At 36.0% G+C, this 24,510-nt stretch overlaps 1 protein-coding gene across 1 annotated transcript in view; it reads right to left on the bottom strand.

Moving 5' to 3' along the window:
• The window catches only part of LOC150084233 (intraflagellar transport protein 81 homolog), a 224,292-nt gene that overhangs the window by 123,632 nt on the left and 76,150 nt on the right, over nucleotides 1-24,510 (bottom strand). The window contains exons 6-7 of the mRNA XM_090375125.1: nucleotides 8,474-8,584; nucleotides 511-595 (exon numbers count right to left, since the gene is read on the bottom strand). Coding sequence (XP_090231251.1) covers nucleotides 511-595; nucleotides 8,474-8,584 — 196 coding nt within the window. The remainder of the gene's footprint in view (nucleotides 1-510; nucleotides 596-8,473; nucleotides 8,585-24,510) is intronic.

The following is a 24,510-nucleotide window of genomic DNA, read 5'->3' as shown; positions in this document are numbered from 1 at the left end:
CATATGCTGATTCACACATTACAGCACAGAATACTACTTACATTTTTAAATTTCACATATTTAAATTACACCTTGCAAATCAATTTCCTCCTAAACTCTACATTTACCACCTACAAAATAAAATAAAGATCATATCAGAAGTTAATTTACAGTATGACTTTAAAAAAATCTCAAAAAATCTCTTATACACAAGAAAACATGCTACTATTTCTTTCTGAGCTCAAATTGTTAAGAAAAATTATTAATATTATTATTAGCCATATGGTGCAAAAAAGCCTGAGGCTTATGCTGCACTAGCCAAAAAAAATTCTCGAGTTACCCTGAATGAGAGAGCAAGCGAGCGAGAGAGAGAGAGAGTCAGAATTAGAAGGAATCACCAAGAAAGAGAAGAATGATGATATCCAGCTCAGGACCCTGGGTGTGCCAAGCTCATACTCACCAGATGTGAGCCCCTGGGGTTAATTTATGCTTTTTTATTCAGTAAAAGTGTTGAAATAAAGATAGCCTTACCTTCTGGAGTTGCTCCAAGACTTGCATGTCTCATTTCCTTCAGTTGCTGACTTAATCTTTGAATTTTCTGGTCTGCATGTGTCAGCTAAAAATATTAAAAAATTGGCTTTCAGTATAGGAAAAACACTGCATATCATAGAAGTGATTTTAAAATAAATTTAAATTATAATTTACAGAATGTGCTTACCCCAGCAAAAGAAGAGAAAACTTTGATTAACCAGTGCTCTGGTTAATCAAAGCCAGTTTGAGCAGCATGCATATATATAAAGTGTGGCACTTAATAACAAAGGAATAATAAATTTTTTTTTTTTTAATTTAAATTTATTCACTTTGTTGTAATGGTAATTTATTTTAATGCTTATATAGAATATTCTAGTATTCATCCACCAAAAGGGAGAGAAGATCTAAAACATTTTTGAAATTTTAAGATGATAAATAAAGACTGCCTTTGTAAAAAATGAATAAAATGATTAGAGAAAGAAAGTGATTGGAAAACTATCAACATCACTGATGATAAGTCACCTTTCAATCATAAATTTTTCCTAAATAAATTACATTTTATTTAGGAAAACAAAAACTAGAAACCAGTGAGATTATGTGTTCTTTACTGGACTAGAGCTCTCGCAAACTGGAAAGAATTTTGCAAAGAAATGACATAATGGAGTGGAAACAGAGGTTGTGTAATTTCTATAGAGAAAGGATGGTAAAATATAGACCTCAGAAAATTTAGAATGAAATTCAGCTGCTGACACTTCATCTCTTCAGGGAAAGCTACAAGGCACTCCAACAAGAATGTAATTCTTGTTGGAGTGCCTTGTAGCTCAATAAGCCCTCAACACAGAAACATCCAAGGCTGTAGCCCCCACACTATGACACTCCATAAGAAAATGCCTTCCTGACCAGCAAAGTTGTAAAAATAAACTAAAAATGCACAAATATAAATCCCCAAGGACAGTAGCTCTGGTGGAAACAGAGCATCTAATAATTCTATTTCAAACCACAAATATAAAAGACTGTCTAAAACAACTAAAATATAAATTATCATATTTACTGCCGACTACAAGTTCATTCGTATTTGGCAATCTGGCTCAGAATTGTTTTGTTTGTTTGTTATTTGGTTTTTAGGAGCATTAGCAACTAAGGCCATATTGCTCCGGGGATATGCGGTGGTCATTCCCTGACCTTTCCGCATCCTCCGTATTTGGTGGTGACGGGTTCGAACCCCGGTCTAATCAAGAAGCGTGTGTGCTACGCACTGCTGCTCCTTCCCACCTGGCTACGGAGGCGCCTCTGGCCCAGAATGCCACATATAAGTTAACTCGGACTGGTGTGACTTGCCTTTCAGGTGCAGCTACGAGTAATTTGTAGCAAATATGTGCAACTGATGGATAGTGAGCTTCTGGGATAAGAATGAAAAATCAACCATGGAATCAGAAAACAGAATTTATTCACAAAAAAAATATATTTTATTCACACAAAGAGCTAGCTTCTCTTGGCACACTGGACAATAATAGTGTGTTCTGCAGCATTTGTTATTTCTTGTACATATTTGATACGGCTTAGTTGGCATGGTTTTTTTTCAGTTGGTGGTATAGCCAACTGAAATTCTAAATAATGAATTTTACATTCAGACCTAATCTTTTTTGGAAAGTTTAGAATTTTTTCTCCAATCAAAGATTCAATATAACTTTTCCGCCAAATTACGGGTTCCACCATAAAATGTCTGAAATTCAGAGAAACCCATAACTTGACGGAAAAGGATGTATGCATTATGCATATATATTTCTATAATATGTATGCAATATTTTTCGGCCATCTGATGGTTTTTCTTAGCACCGAATAATACGAGAGCATTTGATCCGATCAATTTATGAAACAGAACCGTACGACTTGTCAAAAAGCTCTTCAAATTCCGAGTCACTCGTATTAGCATAGCGATCAAGCTCTTCTTTGGTCAGTGGTCTCTTCTTATCCATGTTTTAGGTTCTTTTTTTTTTTTTTTTTTTTTTTGTAAAAAAAAAAAAAAAAAAAAAACACGTAACAAAGTACTAAATACAACGTACACGACAAAGTCTATGTCACTGCAGCAGATTTACACACAGCACTGACAAGTAACAGCACGTCTAATTTAATCGAGTTAACTTGTAGTTGGCTGATGCAAAGAATTTTCTGTTACATACGCCAACTATGAGATAATTTGCGAGGCTTATTTTTACAATAATAAGCTTTTTTATGAGTTTTGGTGATGAATATATATTATAATTTGAGTTTTGAATAATTTAACATGCCTAACTCAAACTGGCGTCGGAGACCAGTTTACCTTGGCAGTCAATGTGTTAACTGAAATAAACCTTGGCAGTCAACGTGTTAACTGAAATAATAAAAAATATAAATTAACTGAAATGATAAAAAATATAAATTATCTGAAATGATATACATATCATTTCAGTTAATTTATATTTTAATTTTGGTTAATTTATAGGTCTAAGATAACTAAAATACAAAACAAAATTATTTATTCTCTATCCCCACCAGAGGAACTGTCCTTGGGTATTTATAATTCATAATTGTGCATTTTTATTCCATTTTTACAGATTTGGTGGTCAGGAAAATGTTTGCATTTGATTTTTTTTTGTTTTGTTTGGTTTTTATGAGCATTAGCAACTAAGGCCATATTGCTCCGGGATATGCAGTAGTCATTCCCTGACCTTTCCACATCCTCCATATTTGGTGGTGACGGGCTCAAACCCCAGTCTAATCAAGAAGTGTGTGCTACGTACTGCTACTCCTTCCCACCTCGCTACAGAGACGCCATTTGCATTTGAGTTATTGGGTTAAACTCTGTAGGCACTACAACAGCTCATCTCAAATGTTTCTTGGTTGAGAGGGCTACTGAAACACTGTTCTTCCTTTGCATGCTGGTATGCCTTGTAGCTTTCCCTAAAGCAATGAGGCATTGGTACCCAAATTTCATTCTATATTTTCTCAGGTATATATTTTGCCATTCTTTCTTTATGAAGATTGCACAACCTCCCTTTCAACTCCATTAGATCAATTTTTTTTTCAGTTTGTGAAAGCTCTAGTCCAATAAAGGAGAAATATCATATAGCCAGTTTTCAGGATATTTCACTTATGTCTCTGCTAGTCAATAATGTAATTTATTTACTTAGGAAAAGGCCTAACTGATTAGATACTAATGATGTGGTTACAAAGGAACTGGATGCAAAAAATAATTTTGATATCATATACTTGGATTTCATGAAAGCTTTTGACACTGTTGTGCATGGAAGTCTACTGTATAAATTGGAGCAGTATGGTATTAAGGATAAGTTCCTACAATGGATAAAAGGGTGTTTGAGTGGGAGAAGACAAAGAGTGGTAATCAATGGATGCTGCTCTTCATGGACTAATGTTATTAGTAGAGTCCCCCAGAGTTCAGTGCTGGGCCCACTGTTGTTTTGTATATTTATCAATGATATTGATAAGGTATATCAGGCTTAATGTTGAAGTTTGCAGATGATACAAAGGTTGGCAGGGTTGTTAAAGACAGTATGCTACTGTAATAGGATCTAGAAAATTTGGGCAGATGGGCTGAGAAGTGGCAACTAAAGTTTAACATTGACAAATGCAAAGTACTGCATATAGGTAGAAATAACCCCAGAGAAATGTACAAACTGTGTGGTACTACAGTTACGGTGGTAGAAAATGAAAAAGATCTGGGAGTAATTGTGCAGTCAGATATGAAGTTTTCTGAGCAATGCAGACAGGCAGACAGGCAGCCAGAGCAGGTTATGGGGTATTGTCAATAATATACAGGAATTTTACTAGTAGGAAAAAGGAGGTAATTATCCCTTTGTATAAGGCAATGGTCATGCCATGCCTTGAGTACTGCATACAGGTCTGGAGGCTTCATTTTAGGAAGGATATAGAGTTGCTTGCATGTGTACAGAGAATGGCAACAAGATTGGTGAGGGGAATGAATGGGGTCCTCTTACCAAGAAAGGCTTAAGTTCTGTAAATTGTAGGGGCTGGAGACTAGGCACCTGTGAGGTAATCTAATTGAGGTGTATAAGGTCTTGAATGGGTTGGGAATGCTAAATTCTGATGGGATTCTTCTGATTGCTCAGATTACGAACCTGAGGTGGCATAAATTCAAATTGAGGAAAGACAGTTGTAGAACAGATGTGCTGAAATTTGCATTTAGCCAGTGGGTGGTTAATTGCTGGAATGCCGACTGGGCTAGCCGGTTAGGTAAAGTGCCTGCCTGGCAACCCAAAGGTCGCGGGTTCGATTTCCACCTCGGGCTGGATATCACGATGGTGCCGAACCAACCGGTTGGTTGGATATCCCGGCCACGATACACGAAGGAAGCAAGAAAAAACTGGTTCCTTCGTGTATTGATCAAATCATACGAAATAAAATAAATAAAAAAAATTGCTGGAATAAACTTCCGTCTGTTGTTGTGGAAGTTGACAGCTTAAATAAATTCAAGGAGGAAATGGAGAAACTTTTAGAGGGAATGGATGTGTGAAATTGTTTTTTTTTTTTTTTGGTTTGTTTTTTTTTGGGCTGATGCTACATAAGCTCATATGCTTGCTTTCTTCCATCATATGCCTCCATTACTAATACTACTACATAACTTGTATATTTTCAAGCCATACTTGTGCACCTTTCCAGGATTATACTGTCAGAATATGAACACGCAAAGGAATCATTATTTGATCCACTGTAATCATTTCTCCTGAAACCTCGGGTGCAGTGAAATTTCTTTCAAGCTTTGATAGCAAATTCCTAACCTTCCATAGTCACGTGGTTCCTATTTCCTGGCTGTCAGCAAAATGTATATCTCAGCAACAGCTGACAGTGATTTTGTCCCATAATCTTAAGAACAAAATTATTTTTGTAGAATTGGTTTGTACTCCAATAAAGTACATTTTTTGGCTATTTTATAATTCCCATATACTTTACAACCCCCAAAAATTTCTTTATTTCTACAGCATCTATTTTTCAAATTCTGTATACAGGATTTTCTACCAAACTGTCTGTTCATAAGCACCTGCTGGTCATTGGCATTTGTCTGATCAACAGTCATATATGTCGTCAGTGATGATCAGATTGAATATATCAATTGACTGGGATGACCGTAACCATAGGCATTTACTAAAAGCAAGGATAGGGTGTCTGCAAAGGGAAAACTTTTAAGGTGTGAGCCATCAACTTTCTGCCATGTTCTGAGATGGCAATGCTGTACCCTTAATGAGGGTACTGCACTGTCACATTTATCCAAAGTGAAGCTTCACTTTGGATGAAAAGATCCAATTCATTTTCATCATCTGATGTAGTTGGCTAAGTAGAATTTGAATGTGATGCCCTATACTCATCTGAGCTAGAGTCAAAGGATATGTCACTTTCTCTACTACATGATGGTCCATTCTTCTTTCTCATTTTTTCCTTCAACTTCCGTTTTCTGACACAACCTCCCTTCATACGCATTTTCTAAAAATTACAATCTACATAAATTCAAGTCTAATGTGAAAAAGTATCTTTTTTCATCTTCTCAACATTCAACCCATGCATGGTACTAAGTACTTTTTTTTTTTTTTTTTTTTTATTTTGTCCTCACCTTTTTCCCATTATATATATGAGGTCAGCATGTTTACTGTTTTGGCATGAAATTTTTACGGCCAGATGCCCTTCCTGATGCCAACCCTCACCCTTTATCCGGGCTGGGGATATGCGGTGGTCATTCCCTAACCTACCACATCCTCCATATTTGGTGGTCACGGGCTTGAACCCCGGTCTAATCAAGAAGCGTGTGCTACACACTGCTGCTCCAGCCCACCTGGCTAAAGAGGCACCCATAAAATAAATACGGTATTAATATGAAAAGGTATCAAGACCATTCTGATTTTGATTGATGATTTAATGCAGTTAGCTGAATAAAATGTTGAGGGCTTTCATCCAAGTTTAATATTTGTAATTCTAATATTATAGTTGTATAATTAGCATCAATCAAAAATATAATGAAAGTATGAGTACCAGAATGAGTCAAAGGAAATGGCTTAAAATAAATACTTAGCGAAAAAATTTTAAATTAAAAAATTTTTACAATGGGATTTAAATTCATTTTTGCATTCAACCAATATAATTTTCAAAAAATATATATATTTGCTATGATTTATTTTCTATGCAAGATTACCTATATATTTCTTTTAATTTACTATTTATATGTAAACAATTTAATGATATATATATTTATTCTGCATTTCTCTAATTTAATATAACTGACCAATTAATCTGATTTTTTTTTTAAATGAACTTTTATATTTGTGTATGCCTATTCTGTCTACTCATTAGTTCAATATATATGAGCAAATAAGCTATGAATATTTCAACAATGAATCCAAGAAGCCATAAATAGTATTAAAAAATTACAGGAAACCATATTTTACCTAAAATTTCAAGAACTTGCAAGCATAAATCAGAGTATGACTGGACAATACCAAGTATACTACTTTCATATTACAAATACATTTCTATTGCAAATGCAAATGTTTAATTATATTCAGTTATAATGTATTTGCTATTTATATTCTCTATAAGTAGAATAAGAGCTATATTTCAATTTCAGTTGGTGGTTTATTAGGGATAATGCCTTAGAAAGAGGGCCAAATTTGTTTAAAATGCACTTAATAAGTAAAACTAAGTACTATAGGTTCTAATATCTCTCATGCTTGAAGTTTTCATTAAAAAAAAATATATATATATATATATGTGTATATATAAAGGGGAGAACAAAATGACAGAGATAGAGAATGATAGAAGATAAAAAAATGTAAAATAAGAGATAAATAATTACATAATTGACAAAATAAGAATGTTGCCACACAACTTACAAAATCAGCCTCTCGTCAGGTGAGAACGGCCAGGATTGCAAGCAAAATAGCAACATGTGTCTTCATTTCTGATGTAAATCACAAGCCAAAGGGTAAAAAGCATAACCTTTGGCTTGTGATTTACATCAGATGTGAAGACACATGTTGCTATTTTGCTTGCAATCCTGACTGTTGACACCTGACAAGAGGCAAGTTTTGTAATTGCGTGGCAACATTCCTTATTTTGCTAATTTTGTAATTATTTATCTCTTATTATTTTAATTATACATTTTTGTTACCTTCTATCACTCTCTATCTTCCCTCATTTTTTTCCTCACTTTATTGTCCATGATCTGCATAGGTTTAGCAGTTGCTGCCTTTGACTGCACTAGACTACTTCCCCATTTTCCTGTCATCTTTTTTCCATTTTTCTACCTTGTTTCCACTTTCTCAATATTCCATTCAACAAATATATATATAAAATATAAAGAACGGTTATCATGATCACTAATTCACCATTTACAGCATGGCATGTTTAAAGTTTGCATTTTCTGTCTTGCTTTGCCATATACTAATTTCTCCCAGTGAATTCATCATACTTACCCTTGGTTTGAAAATTTGCTGAATTTTTATACACCAAACTGTCACGTACAGCAAAATGTCATTCACTAAACTGTCTCATACATCAAATTGTTGCATAAACCGAACTGTTATGCACCAAACCATTGCAAACAGCAAATTGTCGTGCACCAAACTGTCATGCAATGAACTGTCTTACAGGAAATTGACATGATCCCAAATAAATTCATGATATGATCTGCTAAGGATGCCATTCCTACCGAGAAGTGCATATTGTATATCTCAGAGTAGTGTATATTGAGTAGTAAAGGTTATCTAAATAGGAAAATAAGAAAGCTGCTGTTATATAGTTATATTTTGATTATTAAAGTTAAAAAACTATAATATCATTAATATTAGTACTTATTAATTAATTACACTAATTAATAAGTACTAATTATCTCAATGGTAAAATTTTCAAAGATTATTTTTATAATCAGTCACAGTAACTAATATTGAAATTCACCTACAGCATTCTTTTGCTCCATTTTTTGTCTGGAAAGGCTATCAGCTCGATCTTGTTCTTCCCGAAGATTTCGTGCAACAGTCAACATGGCATCTTTGGTAGGATGTGACTCCACCTAGAAATTGCAAATGTGTAGAATAGTTTTATAATGAACAATAATCATTCTAACAACTGAGACCATGATGACATTTAAGGCCCTATACTATTAAATTATTCTTTGTTAATTTTAGTTATTTTTCAAAATCAACCTTAGCATTAGTAGAGGCATACAATGCAAAAAAGCAAGCTCATACAGCATCAACCAAAAAAAAAAAAAAAAAACCCTTCCCATTTCACCCATTCAGTCACTCCAAATGTTTGTCTAGTTCAGCCTTAAATTTATTCAAGCTATCAACTTCCACACTAAAATATGGAAGTCTGTTCCACCAATCAACTACCCACTGGCTAAAGGCAAATTTCCGCACACCTATTCTATAACTGTCTTTGCTCAATTTGAATCTGTACCCCCTCAGATTCTTAATCTGAGCAAGAGGAAAAATCCCGTCAGCATTCAGCTTTCTCAACCCATTCAAGGCCTTAATACACCTCACATGGGCCTACTCTCCAGGCACTGCAATTTTCAGAATTTAAGCCTTTCTTGGTAAGAGCACCCCCATTGTTCCCCTCACCAATCTTGTAGCCCTTCTTTGTACTCATTCTAACAATTCTCCACATTCTTCCAAAAATGAGGCCTCCAAACCTGTACACAGTACTCAAGGTGTGGCCTGACCATTGCCTTGTACAATAGGATAATCACCTCCCTGTCCCTGCTAGCAATATTCCTATATATCATTGACAAGACTCCTTCCCTGGTGGCCTGTTTTCACTGCTCAGTGAACTTCATACCTAACTGCACAATTACCCCCAGGTCTTTTTCATTTTCCTCTTCCCGGAGTGTAGTACCACATGGTTCATATGTTTCTCTTAGGTTGTTGCTGCCCATATGCAGTACTTTGCATTTGTCAATGTTATACTTCAGTTACCACTTCTCAGCCCATTTGCCAATTTATCTAGATCCAGTTGGAGTAGCATACTGTATTTACTGTTGTTAACAACCCTGCCAACCTTTGCATCATCTGCAAACTTGGACATTAAACCTGATATACCTTCACCAATATCATTGATGAATACACAAAACAACAATGGGCTCAGCAGCAAATCCTGGGGAACTCCACTAATAACATTTGTCCACGAAGAATAGTGTCCATTGATTACCACTCTCTGTCATCTCCCAATCAACCATACCTTTATCCACTGTATTAACTTATCCTTAATTCCATACTGCTCCAATTTGTACAGCAATCTTCAATGTGCAACAGTATCAATTGTTATTGTTATTTGGTTTTTTTTAGGAGCATTAGCAACTAAGGCTATATTGCTCCAGGGATATGCGGTGGTCATTCCCCGACCTTTCCGCATCTTCCGTATTTGTTGGGCATGGGCTTGAACCCCGGTCTAACCAAGAAGTGTGTGCTATGCACTGCTGCTCCTGCCCACCTGGCTACGGAGGCACCTGAACAGTAACAAAAGCTTTGCTGAAATCCAAGTATATTATATCAAAATTATTTTTTGCATCCAGTTCCTTTGTGACCACATTATAGTAGCCAATAAAATTGGTCAGACAAGACCTCCCTTTAACAAACCCATGCTGTCTTAACTATTACTGTAGTCTTCTCTAGATGATCCTACAATACTTCTTTAACCAGTGACTCCATTATATATTTTCCCTGGAACACAAGTTAAACTAACAGGTCTGTAGTTACTTGTGTCACCTTTTGAACCCCCTCTGTTAATTGGTAATACATTTGCACACCTCCAGTCCATAAGTACCTCCCCTGAGTACAAGGAAGCTCTCATAATTATGGCTAAGAGTTTGCTTACTTCCTTTGCTGCCTCCTTTAATATAACTGGATAGATCCTGTCCACCACAGATGCTTTCCTTGTGTTTAACTTCAACAATTTCTCCTCCACTTTGCTCTCAGTTATTACAAAATCACTTAGTTCCCTGTTTAGAGTTTGATTAACTTCTGGCATTCCCCTCCTTGAATAACTCCTCATGTGTGAATGAAGATGCAAAATACTCATTCAGTCTATCAGCTACCTCAACATGATCATCAATAGTCAACCCATCTATGTTAAGTGGCCCAATCTGATTCATCCCTTTCCTTCTAGAATTCACATAAGTAAAGAAATGTTTGCTGTTTTTCTTTGCATCCTTTTTCCAAAGATTTCTTGTAATCTGCCTTCCCCTGTCTCACCTCCTTTGTGACTTGATTACAGACTAATTTATATGTGCCATAGGCTTCTGTGTCGCCTGACATGCATCCCATACATGCATACAAAGTATGGGATGCATACTTTATATGCATCCCATACATTTTTCTTCTCTGCCACGAGCCTCATTAATTCAACTTACATCCATTTAGACCTAAACTTTGAACAGTACTTCTTAGTTGGAATGAAAAACCTAGTAGCCTCCAAGATTAAGTCCCTGAAGGGCTTCACATTTAGAATTCAACGTTGGTAAAATCATCAGTTGTTCCCACTGTATAGAATTCAAAAACTGTCTGAGACTCCTGTAGTCACCTTTACAAAAACAAAAGCCCTTCCCTTTACCCTTGATGGTAATTACATCTTTAAGTAAATCCCACATCAGTACATTGTGATCACTATCACCCAGTGGTTCCTTTATTTGCAAATTCTTAATGCATGAATAATCACTGCTGATTATCAGTTCAAGGGTATTACTCCTTCTGCTTTCTTCTCAAACATTTTGCTCTAGAAAACAGTCATCCAATAAACCTACAAAAGTCTTGCTATTGTGTGAGTGACCAACCCACAAGTTTCAGTCAATATATGGAAAGTTAAAATCGCCCATTGCAAGACTTTCTGATTTACTGGCCCACTCTATTTCTCTGCACAACTGCTCATTATACTCATCAGATTCATTAGGCCTAAAACACACACCTATTCTTTTCCCTTATGTCACACCAAACTGACACAACATTGCACTGTCCAATGTCAATTGGATGAACTTCCTTAGATTTTATGTGTTTCTTAATTAACAGCATAACCACTTTTCTCTTCATGTCCTGTCTATCCTTTCCGTACACATTGTACTCCCCAAATTCCAATTCTGCACTGCTTAAATCTGTGTGACACCACATCTCTAATATCCAAACAATATTTGCCTTTGATGTCGACCAGCACTTCAAACTCATCAAATTTATTAACTATACTCCTAGCATTGATGTACATGCAAGTATGCATGCATCTGTTTCTATGGAAGCAAACAAATAATTTTTTGCTGAAATAGAGATTGAGCTTACAGGTCCATAATTACTCACTTTGTTCTTTAATACCCCTTTGTAAACAGGAAAGACATTTGTGCATCTCCAGAGACCTGTAACAATCGCTCCTCTGAATCAAAAGATACTCTCATAATTATAGACAAAGGCCTGCTTACCTCTTTTGCTGCTTCTTTTAATATAACTGAATAGATCCCATCAGCCCCTGGGTGTCTTGTTTATTTTTTCTTTAACAATTTCTCTTCCACTTTCTTCTCACTTTCTTGGTTTACTTCTGATATTCCCATTCCTGAAAATTTCAAGAGTAAATATAGATGCAAAATATTTATTTTATTTGCCAGCAACCTGAATATAATCATCAATAGTTATGCCATTCATAACTAGTGGGACATGATTCATCCCTTTCCTTCTAGTGTCAACATAAGCAAAAAAATTTCTGATACTTTTCTTTGCATTCTTAGACAAAGACTTCTTATAATCTGCCTTAGCTTGACAATTTAAACTTGTAGCATCCAAATGTTGCTCCACTGTATCAAATGTCCCATTGTGCACCACAAAAATGCTCCCTGTACCATTAAACTACTGCCACCAGCCTGCAATGCTGAACACCAGGCAGGATAGTTCTGTGGACTCGTTGTTTTCTACATATTTCTGATCCCCTTGTGAAACAATTGGAACCAGGATTCACCAGACTAAGCAATTCTCTTCCAATTCCTCACTGTCCAATGTAGACATTCTGAGTGCAATATAATTGTCCCTTCTTGTTATTTTGACAGGAGTGAAATACAGTTCAGTCCACAGCTGTGATACCCCATCTGTAACAAGATACAACAAATTGTATCTTCTGAAAATCCTCTGTGGTTACCACTGTTATAGTGGGTTGTTATTTGACTGACTTTAGCCTTTCTATTACTCTGCACAAGTTTCATTGGCGTTCATTGGCCTGTCATATCAATAAGCTGTTTTGAACCATGAATGGATGTTATTTGATTATTGGAAAATCCCAATATACAGTCATATGTTGAAACTCCAAACAGGGTTGCAGTTTCAGTGAGTGATGGGTGGAGAGTGTGTGTCTAAACATTAAAACAGAAATATGGCCAAATAACTGCAAAATAATACAATTTTTTGATTCAAAGAGGTAAAGGCCAAAATATCTAAAACCAACAGGGACAAATTTGGAAGCCACTGAGGAGAGACAGGATAAAATTTGAGTAAATGAGGTGATTCAAATTTGTTTAGGTTTTAAATATTTTGAACTTTGCCCTTTTTACCTCAAAATTATATTATTTCAGTTTCTTTACTACAATACTATATTATTTCATTTTGGGTGGTTTCACCTGTGAGATTTTTTCAATAGTCTCACAGGTGAAATCACCCTTATCGTTGTTCACATAGAGCAGGGTACTTTATCATATAGACTGGCCTGACTCAAGTGAACAAAGTGAAATGAAATTAGAGGAGCATGCAAGACCTCATATACAAATGTTTTGCATCTACAGTCGAAGCTCGATACTATAACGACCCTGTAGGGGAATGAGAAAAACAGTCATTATATCAGAAGAATGTTATATCGATTGTTCATAAAATCAGCAACAAAACAAGTAAAAACTTGAACATTTAATGTAATTCTACTAATACAATATAGTATAATCTTATTTATAATATGTACTACAGTATTAAACAAGAAAATTATGATTGTAAATTTTTCATTGATTGCAGAGTGCAGTAAGGTTACAATTGTTTGTTATTGTTATTTGGTTTTTTTTAGGAACATTAGCAACTAAGGCCATATTGCTCCGGGAATATGCAGTGGTCATTCCCTGACCTTTCTGCATTCTCCGTATTTGGTGGTCACGGGCTCGAACCCCGGGCTAATCAAGAAGCGTGTGCTACGCACTGCCACTCCTACCCACCTGGCTACGGAGGCGCAAGGTTACAATTAAATTGTAAATTTAACTAATAGGCTACAAACCTATCAAGACCTAACAAGTGAATTGTTTCATACTTTAAAATAATCTGTAAAAACATGCTGTATCAATGGTAGAGCATGTTTTAAAAGAGAATTATGAAGGTGCACAATAGCAGTTATTTGACTTTCGTAGTTAGGCTGCGCTTGAAAAAAATCGACGTAAAAGTTATAATCCCTGATGAACATCTTTCACTGAAACTTCTTGTTCAACCACAGTAGGGTCCTCATCTTCGTCACTACAAATTTCATCAGAAGATTCCATTACACCTGCGATGAGTTGATCTTAATTTGTGCATATCCGAAAACATCAATGCCCATATCCACTTCTGCATAATCTTTGAAGTTTAAGTTTTCCTGTAAGTTTAGGTGATGACACATGATCAAATATTGCTTCCCTATTATTAGACTGTTCTTCACACATTGCATCATTCAAGGAGGTAAATCCAGCATGTTTGAAGCAGCAGCAGCTGGTGATCACTTTTTCATCAACTTTGTCCCATTCTGAAACACAAATACATTGCTTACAGGATGTCGATTTCACATTGACTTTGCTTTCAAGGCATAGCACAATTTTGTTTAATGGCATTCTTCGGTAGCTTTTCTTAAACGATTTTCCTTCCATTCATTTGTAGTATCAATGACATGATACTGGACATGATACTGCCATGGGGGATGTCTTTGTGTGTGCACGATGCAAGGAGTATATCGATATCAGGCAACAACTCAGCGTTCTTGTGGGCCTATATGAGAGCTTTTGAAGGACAGGGTGGATGCCCTCGAAGAAACTAAATTGAGGGGCCCATCAAGCTCTCAGCTGCCCACATCAACGACAGAGCTTGCACTTGGGCATTACGTGACACAGAGGCAACCCCCAAGGCAGAATGCGCTGGTCCCGAAGGAACTAGTAGTTGTTGGTGACTCTATTGTCAGGGAAACGGGGAACATGCTTTGTAAAAAGGATAGGTGGAACAGGACCAGGGTATGTCTGCCAGGGGCAAAGGTTGATGACGTTGTAGAGCGAATATCATCTTTTAAGGGCACAAAAGGTGATACAGTTGTACACGTTGGCACTAATGATATTAAGAGTAGGAGACCGGCAGAATCACTTAACAAGTACAGGTCACTGTTGAACAAAAGCCGAGAATTAGGGTTGAATTTGAAAGTGTCTGCAATTCTGCCCAGACACGATAGGAGGGAGTATATGATGAGAGCCTTGTCGATCAATTCAGCCCTGGAAAGATTGTGCAAGGCTCAAGGGGTAGAATTTTTTTCAGCCTGGACTGTACTTGTTAACAGGAGAGATTGCTTCTACAGGGATGGGATACACTTAAATAGAAAGGGTGCAAGAATATTTGCTGATGCTATCGAGGCAGTGTTAGGTGGGTCGGAAAACTGCTAGCTTGGGGGGAGACAGAGACCAATAGATTGACAGTAGCCACTGGCAGAGGTGAAAGAGATTCTTGCACTGCTTCTATTAGAATGAGCAGAAGTCTGAAAAACAAGATGCTTGATATTTCAGAGACTGCTGGGAGCCATTGCGTTACAAGTAAACACATGGGTTGTGTTAGAGTAGCTAAGAATAGAAACAGGTGCAGGTATACTTGCGTGTACACCAATGCTAGGAGTTTAGTAAACAAATTTGATGAATTTGAGGTATTGCTCAAAACATCAAAGGCAGATATTGTTGGGATATCAGAGATGTGGTGTCACACAGATATAAGGGATGCAGAACTGGAATTTGGGGAGTACAACGTCTACAGAAAGGATAGACAGGATAGGAAAGGGGAGGGGTTATGCTATTAGTTAAGAAACACATAAAAACCAGGGAAGTGAAGCCAGTCGACATCGCTGGACAGTGCAGTGTTGAGTCAGTTTGGTGTGACATAAGCATTGGGAGATCAAAATTGAGAGTAGGAGTGTGCTATAGGCCTAATGACTCTGATGAGTATAATAAGAAACTGTAAAGGGAAATAGAGTGATCCAGTAAATCAGAGACTCTTATAATGGGAGATTTTAATTTCCCAGATATTGACTGGAATTTGGGGGCTGGTCACTCACACACAAGCAGGGCTTTTGTGGATTTATTGGATGATTGTTTTCTACATCAGCATGTTCGGGAGGCAACTAGAGGGAGTAATACTCTTGATTTGATTATCAGCAGTGATTCTTCATGCATTAAGAATCTGCAGATAAATGAACCACTAGGTGGCAGTGATCACAGTGTGCTGAAGTGGGATTTACTCAAAGAGGTAATTATCATTAGGGGTAAAGGGAAGGGTTATTGCTTCCGTAAAGGCGACTACGATGGACTGAGACAGTATTTAAATTCTATACAGTGGGACCAACTGATGATGTTACCAACAGCAAATTCAAAATGGGAAGCATTCAAAGAACTTATCTTGGAAGCTACTAGGCTTTACATACCAACTAAAAAATATTGTTCAAGGTTTAGGCCAAAATGGACGTCAGATGAACTAATGAGGCATATGGCAGAGAAGAAAAATGCATGGGATACTTACAAATTAACACATGACACAGAAGCCTATGATAGATACAAGTTGATATGCAACCAAGTTACAAAGGAGGTTAGGCAGGCGAAGGCAGATTATGAGAAATCCTTGGCAAGGGATGCATAAAAAAAACAGCAAAGAGTTCTTTACTTATGTAAACTCTAGAAGGAAGGGGATGAATCAGATTGGTCCACTTGATATTGATGGGTCAACTGTTGATAATCCTGCTCAGGTAGCTAACAAACTAAATCAATATTTTGCATCGACATTCACACATGAGGAGTTATTCAGCGAGGGGAATGCCAGAGGTGTATTCAACTCTAGCAGTAAGCTACAGAATCTTGAAATAACTGGGAGTAAAGTGGAGGAGAAATTGTTGAAGATAAACACAAGAAAGGCACCTGGGGTGGATGGGATCTATCCAGTTATATTAAAGGAGGCAGCAAAGGAAGTAAGCAAACCCTTAGCCATAATTATGAGAGCTTCCTTGGACTCAGGGGAGGTACCCATAGACTGGAAATGTGCAAATGTGACCCCAATTCACAAAGGAGGATCAAAGGCTGACACAAGTAATTATAGACCTGTGAGCTTAACTTCTGTTCCAGGAAAATTAATGGAGGCACTGGTTAAAGAAGCACTGCAGGATCATTTAGACAAGACTTCAGTTATAGCTCGGACACAGCATGGTTTTGTTAAGGGGAAGTCTTGCCTGACCAATTTGATTGGATACTATGATGCAGTCACAAAAGACTGGTGCAGGGAATACCTTTGATATTATATACTTGGATCTTAGAAAGGCTTTTGATACCGTTGCACATGGAAGACTGCTACACAAATTGGAGCAGTGTGACACTGGAGGCAAATTGCTGCTATGGATAAAGGGGTGGTTGAGGGGGAGAAGACAGAGAGTGGTAATCAATGGACACTGCTCATCGTGGATTAATGTTATTAGTGGAGTCCCTCAGGGCTCAGTGTTGGGTCCATTATTGTTTTCTGTATTTATAAATGATACTGATGATGGTATATCAAGCTTAATGTCCAAGTTTGCAGACGATACAAAGGTTGGCAGGGTTGTCAAGGACACTACTGACACTATGCTGCTGCAACAGGATCTGGAAAGGTTGAGCAGATGGGCTGAGAGGTGGCAAATGAAGTTTAACATTGACAAATGTAAAGTACTACACATGGGAAACAGCAACCCCAGAGCAACGCATCAACTCTGTGGTACTACACTGACAGTGGTAGAGAATGAAAGGGACTTGGGGGTGGTTGTGCAGGCGGATATGAAGTTCTCTGAGCAGTGCAGACAGGCTGCAAGAGTAGCTCATGGAGTATTGTCAATGATATATAGAAATTTTTCCAGCAGGGATAAGGAGGTGATTATTCCCTTGTATAAGGTCAGGCCACACACCTAGAGTACTGTATACAGGTCTGGAGGCCTCATTTCAAGAAGGATGTAGAGCTGCTGGAACGAGTACAGAGAAGGGCAACAAGATTAGTGAATGGAACAAAGGGGTGCTCTTACGAAGAAAGGCTTAAGTTTTGCAAATTACAGTGTCTGGAGACTAGGCACCAGCGAGGTGATCTGATAGAGGTGTATAAAGTCTTGAATGGGTTGAGCATGCTCAATGCTGATGGGATTCTTCCTTTAGCTCAGAATAATCACCTGAGAGGGCATAAATTCAAATTGAGGAAAGACAGATGTAGGATAGATGTGCGGAAATTTGCCTTTAGCCAGCGGGTAGTTGGTTGGTGGAACAGACTTCCATCCCTTGTCGTGGAGGTTGATAGCCTAAATAAGTTTAAGGCTCAGCTGGACAGGTATTTTGAACGATCAGACGATCAGAGGGGTGAAGTGGAAGTGGTTTTTTTTTTTTTTTTTTGGCTGATGCTGCATAAGCTTGCTTTCTTGCATCAAATGCCTGTACTAATGCTAATGCTAATGCTAATGACCATGGCTGCATTTTTGCTACATTTCTTTGAAAGACAGGTCATGACGAGTCTTGACCTGTCTTTCAAAGAATTTTTGAATTTTTGGAACTATCCATCTGAACTTTTAAATTCTTCCATATCCATTTGATGAGCAAATGATTCAACCTTAGCTTTAAAAACATTACCATCTACGGCAGGGGTTCCCAACGTTTTTCAAGCATTGACCCTTTACAAGAAAAAAAAATTTCCATCGATCCCCCTTTAAAACTTAATTATTACTATTACTCTAAAACGATATGTGTATACAGGTCGACCATCACTAATCCGGCAGCGTTGGGACCTGTGGTGTGCCGGATTAGTGAGTTTGCCAGATGGTTATTTGTGGTTATTTTAGCACATACATTTTACCCAACAGCTAACCACCTTTAACACGTGATTGTCAAGCTAGTTTAAGGAAAAAATTCCCCAGGGGCCAAAAAATATTTAGGAAATAATTTGATTAGTAATTCTAAAATAAATATTGTAATGTCAGTGTTGTCGTTTTTTCATTTAAAATATATATATAAAAAAAAAGAAGTCTTTTTTTATGTCGCATATATGTGGCCAACGTGGCCACATATGTTGGTTACTTTATTTCTTGAGAAGCCGTGTCGGCTACATACGTGTGACGCTATTACGGCATAAATATTACGGCATGAATATAAATATGAATATAAATATTTATGCTCACTGCACGTGCATAAATATGCACGTGCAGCGAGCACTGCAATAAAACTAATTACGATAAAATAAACTTTGAAATATTGCAATAAGTTTGTCAGTACTGTTAGAGATTTTGTGAAAACAAGTTCGTTAGCGTGTTGTATTATCCATCATATTGTGTTGTGTTTTTCCGCAAGTTTGTATAAGTGTGTTGTAAAAAAAAAAAAATCTAAAAAGGAATGGCTAAAAGAAAATTACTAAGATAAGAGGAACTGAGAGAAATTGCTGGAATTTACAATTAAGCAGAGTTAAACTTCTCACAGACACACCGCTGTTGAGTTTTTTCAGAAGTTCAACTTTATCTGTTATGGACAACGTACGGTGTTTGCACTTTACACCACGAGAGGCACTTCCTTTATGGACTGGAACCACGGCTGGGGCTAAATGTGAGCAGGTTATAATAATAAATGCAGAAAAACAAGTGGGAATGGCTTGCCAGTGTTTACGAGTTCACACCAACAGCTGATGCTGCAACCAACACCACCAAAACAGTAGCAGCAGGTCGGTACGCTGACCCGGGAAATTTGAAATTACGTTCACAGAAATTATGTCCAAATTAGCAGTGGAACCGGATTACCAGTGGCCGGATTAGTGATGATCGACCTGTACTATATAAAAAGCGTTAAATTTAGATTTTGTTCAGATGGAAGGACAATCTATGTACAAGTAGAATTTTAAACTTTTTTTTTTAGTCTTCAACACAAAATTTTTGACTTTTTTTAATTCCTAATTATCTTCAATGGAAACAAACAGAATTCTTAAAGTGGGCATTTTCCTCTATATAGCACCCAAAACACATATTGTTAAAAATTTCAAGATAATTATGATAAGGGTTTGGATTTTTTAATCAGTGGTGTATTATATTAGCTCTAATAAAATTTTGTTTGACTGATTGAAATAAGCAAAATGTTCAAATAATAATTCGTTGTACAAAATAATATTACATACAAGTATGAAGTCAGTAATAGTAAATAGGAAACGTAAAAAAATATTTATGAATAATAGTACCAAAAAGTATATAAAAATAAAAGAAAATAATATCATATTTATATTATTAATGAGATGGGCTTGATGTTTAGTTAGATATAATGTTTGAAATGTTTGGTTCAAAATTACTTAATATTATTCATAAATCTCCACATTCTGATATATTTAATCTACTACTTTTTCTTAATAAATTATTCAGGTGGCTAAAACCTGCCTCCACTAAATAAGAATAAATGTTTTAATCCTGGGCATTTTTGCCGTATATTTTTTGAATTCCAAAATTTTGCATATCCATTTGTTTTGAACACAACTTTTAACTCGAGATCTTCTCTAATTTCAATTAATTCTTCTTGTAAAGAAATATCAATTCCAGTTATGTCTCATTCAAATGGCTCAACAATCCATGATGGTACATCCAAGTTTTTGAGATCTTTAAAGCGAACATTCATATCTTCTTTCAATTTTTTTCAAATAATTGGTATATAATAGTATATCGTCAGCAGAAATTTTATCTTTTTCGAGAATAAACAGTTGTCTTAAATTTTCAAAATAACGAAAATCTGATTGGTTTAGTGTGGATAAAAAAAGATCAATTTTAGAATGAAACCCAAGAATAATTGTCCATGCTTGAATAAGATTAATATCTTTTCCTTGCAACTTATTTTGGATATTGTTAAATTGGGAAAACATATCTGCTAAGTAAAATATATGCCTTTTTAAATCTAATAATTGCATTCCCATAAGTTCATCAATTTGAAGGAGAAATTCTACAACTGTATCAAAAATTTCAACTAATCTCTGTAAATAATTGCCTTTGGACAGCCAGTGCACATCTGAGTGAAACAACAAATTATTATATATTTTGTCATTGCTATCACACAATTGTGCAAAAAGATGATCATTTAAAGATTTCAATTTTATAATATTCATAGTTTTCATGCGCAAATCTAGAACATCATGAAGTTTTTCATTAACTTTTTTTGCAACTAAATGTCTGTGCAAAACACAATGCACTGTTCAAACGTTCTGGACTTTTTTTTCTTCAGATGAGCTAAAATTCCTCTATATTTACCAATCACTGCAGGTGCTCCATTACAAGCCACCACAATTAACATTGGAAACAGGTATTTAATATTTGTCTAAAAATTTTTCAAAACAATCAAAAATAATTTCACCTGTGGTGTAAGTCTCTATTTTCTCAGCAGTAAGAAATTCTTCTGTTATTTCTTCTTTTCTTGGGTTATAATAGTGAACATAAATCATCAATATGCTCATTCTTCCGAAAGTTGCTGTTATTGTTATGGGAGTTTAATGGTGCATAAGCTACTATAGCTATAATGCGCCTTCCGAAAGTTGCCTCATCTAACTGAATAGCGAATTTATTTGTTTGTAGATCAAATAATAAAGACTTTTTAATATCCTCGGCCATTTCATCGATGCAACGTTGCACTGTGTTATTACTCAGCGGAATATTTTTTAATATCAGATCTGGGTCTATCTTCATTACAGTACTTATTACCTCTCTTACTGCAGGTAAAATTAATTTTTCACCAACTGTATGAGGATATCCTCTTTTTGCAATTAAAAGTGATATGTTGTAAGATCTTTCCATTCCACCTTCAACATTTTTAGAAGTGGATGATTTAAAAAATTACTTAAGTCCCATCTCTGAAAGTAAAATAAATTTTTCTTTTAAATTTTTCAAATACTTTAAATTATTTTCTTTTTTATTAGAATGCATTCTTTCAATGTGCTCTTTCATCTTTGATGGCTTCATAGCATCGTTAGTAAATGTTTTTTCACAGATGAGGCATAGAGGCATTGTATCATTTCCCAGCATAGAAATAAACCCTAAGCTTAAATTTTCTTGGGAATACTGCCGGCACTTTCTTTTTGGTACTGACATATTTATTAAATTCCTTTATTAAATTAAATTTATTAAATAAAAATAATCAAAAATAATGAAGCAATCACATCTGATAAATAATTATTATATATATACTTAAATCTATTCGCACAAATTAATATATTTTTATAAACTGCATCTAACATAAAATAAATATAAAACTAATGTATGTTTAAATTTTTACCTTACTCGTTGCACTCTAAATACATACTATAACTCTGGTCACTGAAACAAGAGAAATTGCACTTGATGGTCACGTAGTGTTCAAGTGAACAGTAGGTGACCTAAAGGACCCGTATACCATTGTACAACATGCTAGTTGCACAAAAACACTAAACCAGACTTCTGAACAATACGAAAATTTTAAAATAAATGAATTTAGTTAAGAAAAATGTATAAAAAAAATTAAATATAATAATACAACATAGTTCTTATTTAATCAACCCTCAGTCAACCACTAGCCGACCGGGCTAGCCGAGTGGGTAAAGTACCTGCCCGGCAACCCAAAGGTCGCGGGTTCGATTCCCGCCTCGGGCTTGGATCAAAGTACTGCAAAAACCTTGGGAGGTGCAATATGGCCACAGAAGCCGATGCGCCAACAACTACCAAATCAAATCAAAAAAAATCAGTCAACCACTAATAGTTCATTGATCCCCAAAAGACCCCTAAAGGTTCACCGACTCCTTTCAAATTATCATCGACCCCGTTGGGAACCCCTAATCTACGGGAACATTTTCTGCACACATTATCATCATTAGCAATTTCAAAAGTACCTTTTCAAGATCTGGATACTTCGCCTTTCATGCTTGAATCCTACCCAGTGCAGCAGATTTCTCTAAACTTTCAATCTTTCAGAATAGTTCCTAAGAGTACTCTATTCACTATTTGGCAACCTGTTTGGCAATGTTAGTCTTAGAATGCACAATCCTAGCATTATCCACTTTCTTGGAGTGAATAACCAATAAAAACACTCTCTGACTAATGAAATGAACTTATAGCTGATATTCATTTCATTACCACGATGCAAGAAAAAAGTATGGGAAATCTTTACAAATGATTTCTTGGCACACTATGGTCACAGATATCAATGTACCTAATAAATCCCCAAACACACAAACAAATGATTTCTCATGGTCAGGCTGCAATTACTTCAATATATTTGAAGCATTTTGTCATTTTTAAATGTGAATATTGTAATAAAAAAGTAAAAATTCAGATTAAGAGGTAGAAATTTATGGTCTTTATAGAGAAATACTTTTATTTTCAAGGTTGTCATGCAGAATGTAAAACAGAATCAGGTTAATGAGAAATTGGCTGGGACCAACCACATAGCACATTATAATGTGTTGGGACATTAAAAAGAGGGTTGCTATAAAGAGCTTTGACTGTATTCAAGATGAAGGTGTTCAAGACTCCCCTCTGTCTGAGCATTTCTCAGAGGGGAACATGGTACGTGCACTTGATCCTAGTCAAGTTTATGTAGTTGATAATGGATATCAGTCACATCACTGCCATTAGATGGAATCACTTTAAGTGATTCAGATGTTGGTTGGAATCAATTTACATAAATCCATGTTCACAATGACTGCACGATCCTACACCACCCATTATAAACTTTTATTGAATAAAATAATAAAAAATAAATTAGAGTTGTTAAGATAATAATAATAAAATGAAACGAAATAAAATAAGTAAAATGAAGTGTGCAATTACACCAGATAAAACTGATAAAATAAGATACCTGTCTGTACAATAAAAATAAAACAACGGATAAAAGCAATAAAACACCGAAGCTTTCAGAGGTGTCTGCCTCCTTTTTCAACAGTGAAGCTTAACGTACAGTATATCTTTAAATATCAGCAGGCTCAATGATTCACAGCACATGCTCCTACAGGAGCATGGACAATATTTTCCATATGAGCACTGGAATTGGAAATGGCTCAGGAGCATGCCAGGCAGAACTGTTCATCCTGTTCAAGAACCACCGCCTCTGAGAGGGGGATGAATGCAGACTCCCCTGTCTGTTAATAGCTGGAACCGGAAATGGCTCGGGAGTGTGCCAGGCGGAACTGTTTATCCTGTTCAAGAACCACTGCCTCGAAGAGGGGATGAACGGTTCTGCCTGGCATGCTCTGGAGCCATTTCTGGTTCCAGTGCGATTATGGAGAATACTGCCCGTGTTCCTGTAGAAACACATGTCTGATATTTAAGGATGTACTGTATATTAAGCTTCACTGTTGAAAAAGGAGGTGGACGCCTCTGAGAGCTTCAGTGTTTTATCACTTTTATCAGTGTTTTATTGCTTTTATCCAGTGTTTTATTTTATTTTATTTTATTTTATTGTATTTTATTTTTATTATACAGACAGGTATCTTATTCTATCAGTTTTATCCGGTGTAATTGCCCCATTCATTTTACTTATTTTATTTCATTTTATTATTATTATCATCTTAACAACTCTAATTTATTTTATTTTATTCAATAAAAGTTTATAACAGTTGGTGTAGGATCATGCAGTCATTGTGAACATGAACATTCCCAACCCCAGAGGCCTATTTGAAGAATACATAATTCCAACCAATGGCAATATATTACTACTACCCTACTTGCTTCAACTATAACTGA

Source organism: Mastigoproctus giganteus, chromosome 6 (assembly GCF_048544385.1).
Source record: "Mastigoproctus giganteus isolate SK-2022 chromosome 6, ASM4854438v1, whole genome shotgun sequence".
Taxonomy (NCBI): Eukaryota; Metazoa; Arthropoda; class Arachnida; order Uropygi; family Thelyphonidae; genus Mastigoproctus; species Mastigoproctus giganteus.
Note: the sequence above shows the minus strand (reverse complement) of the source record. Positions and strands in the feature narration are given on the sequence as shown.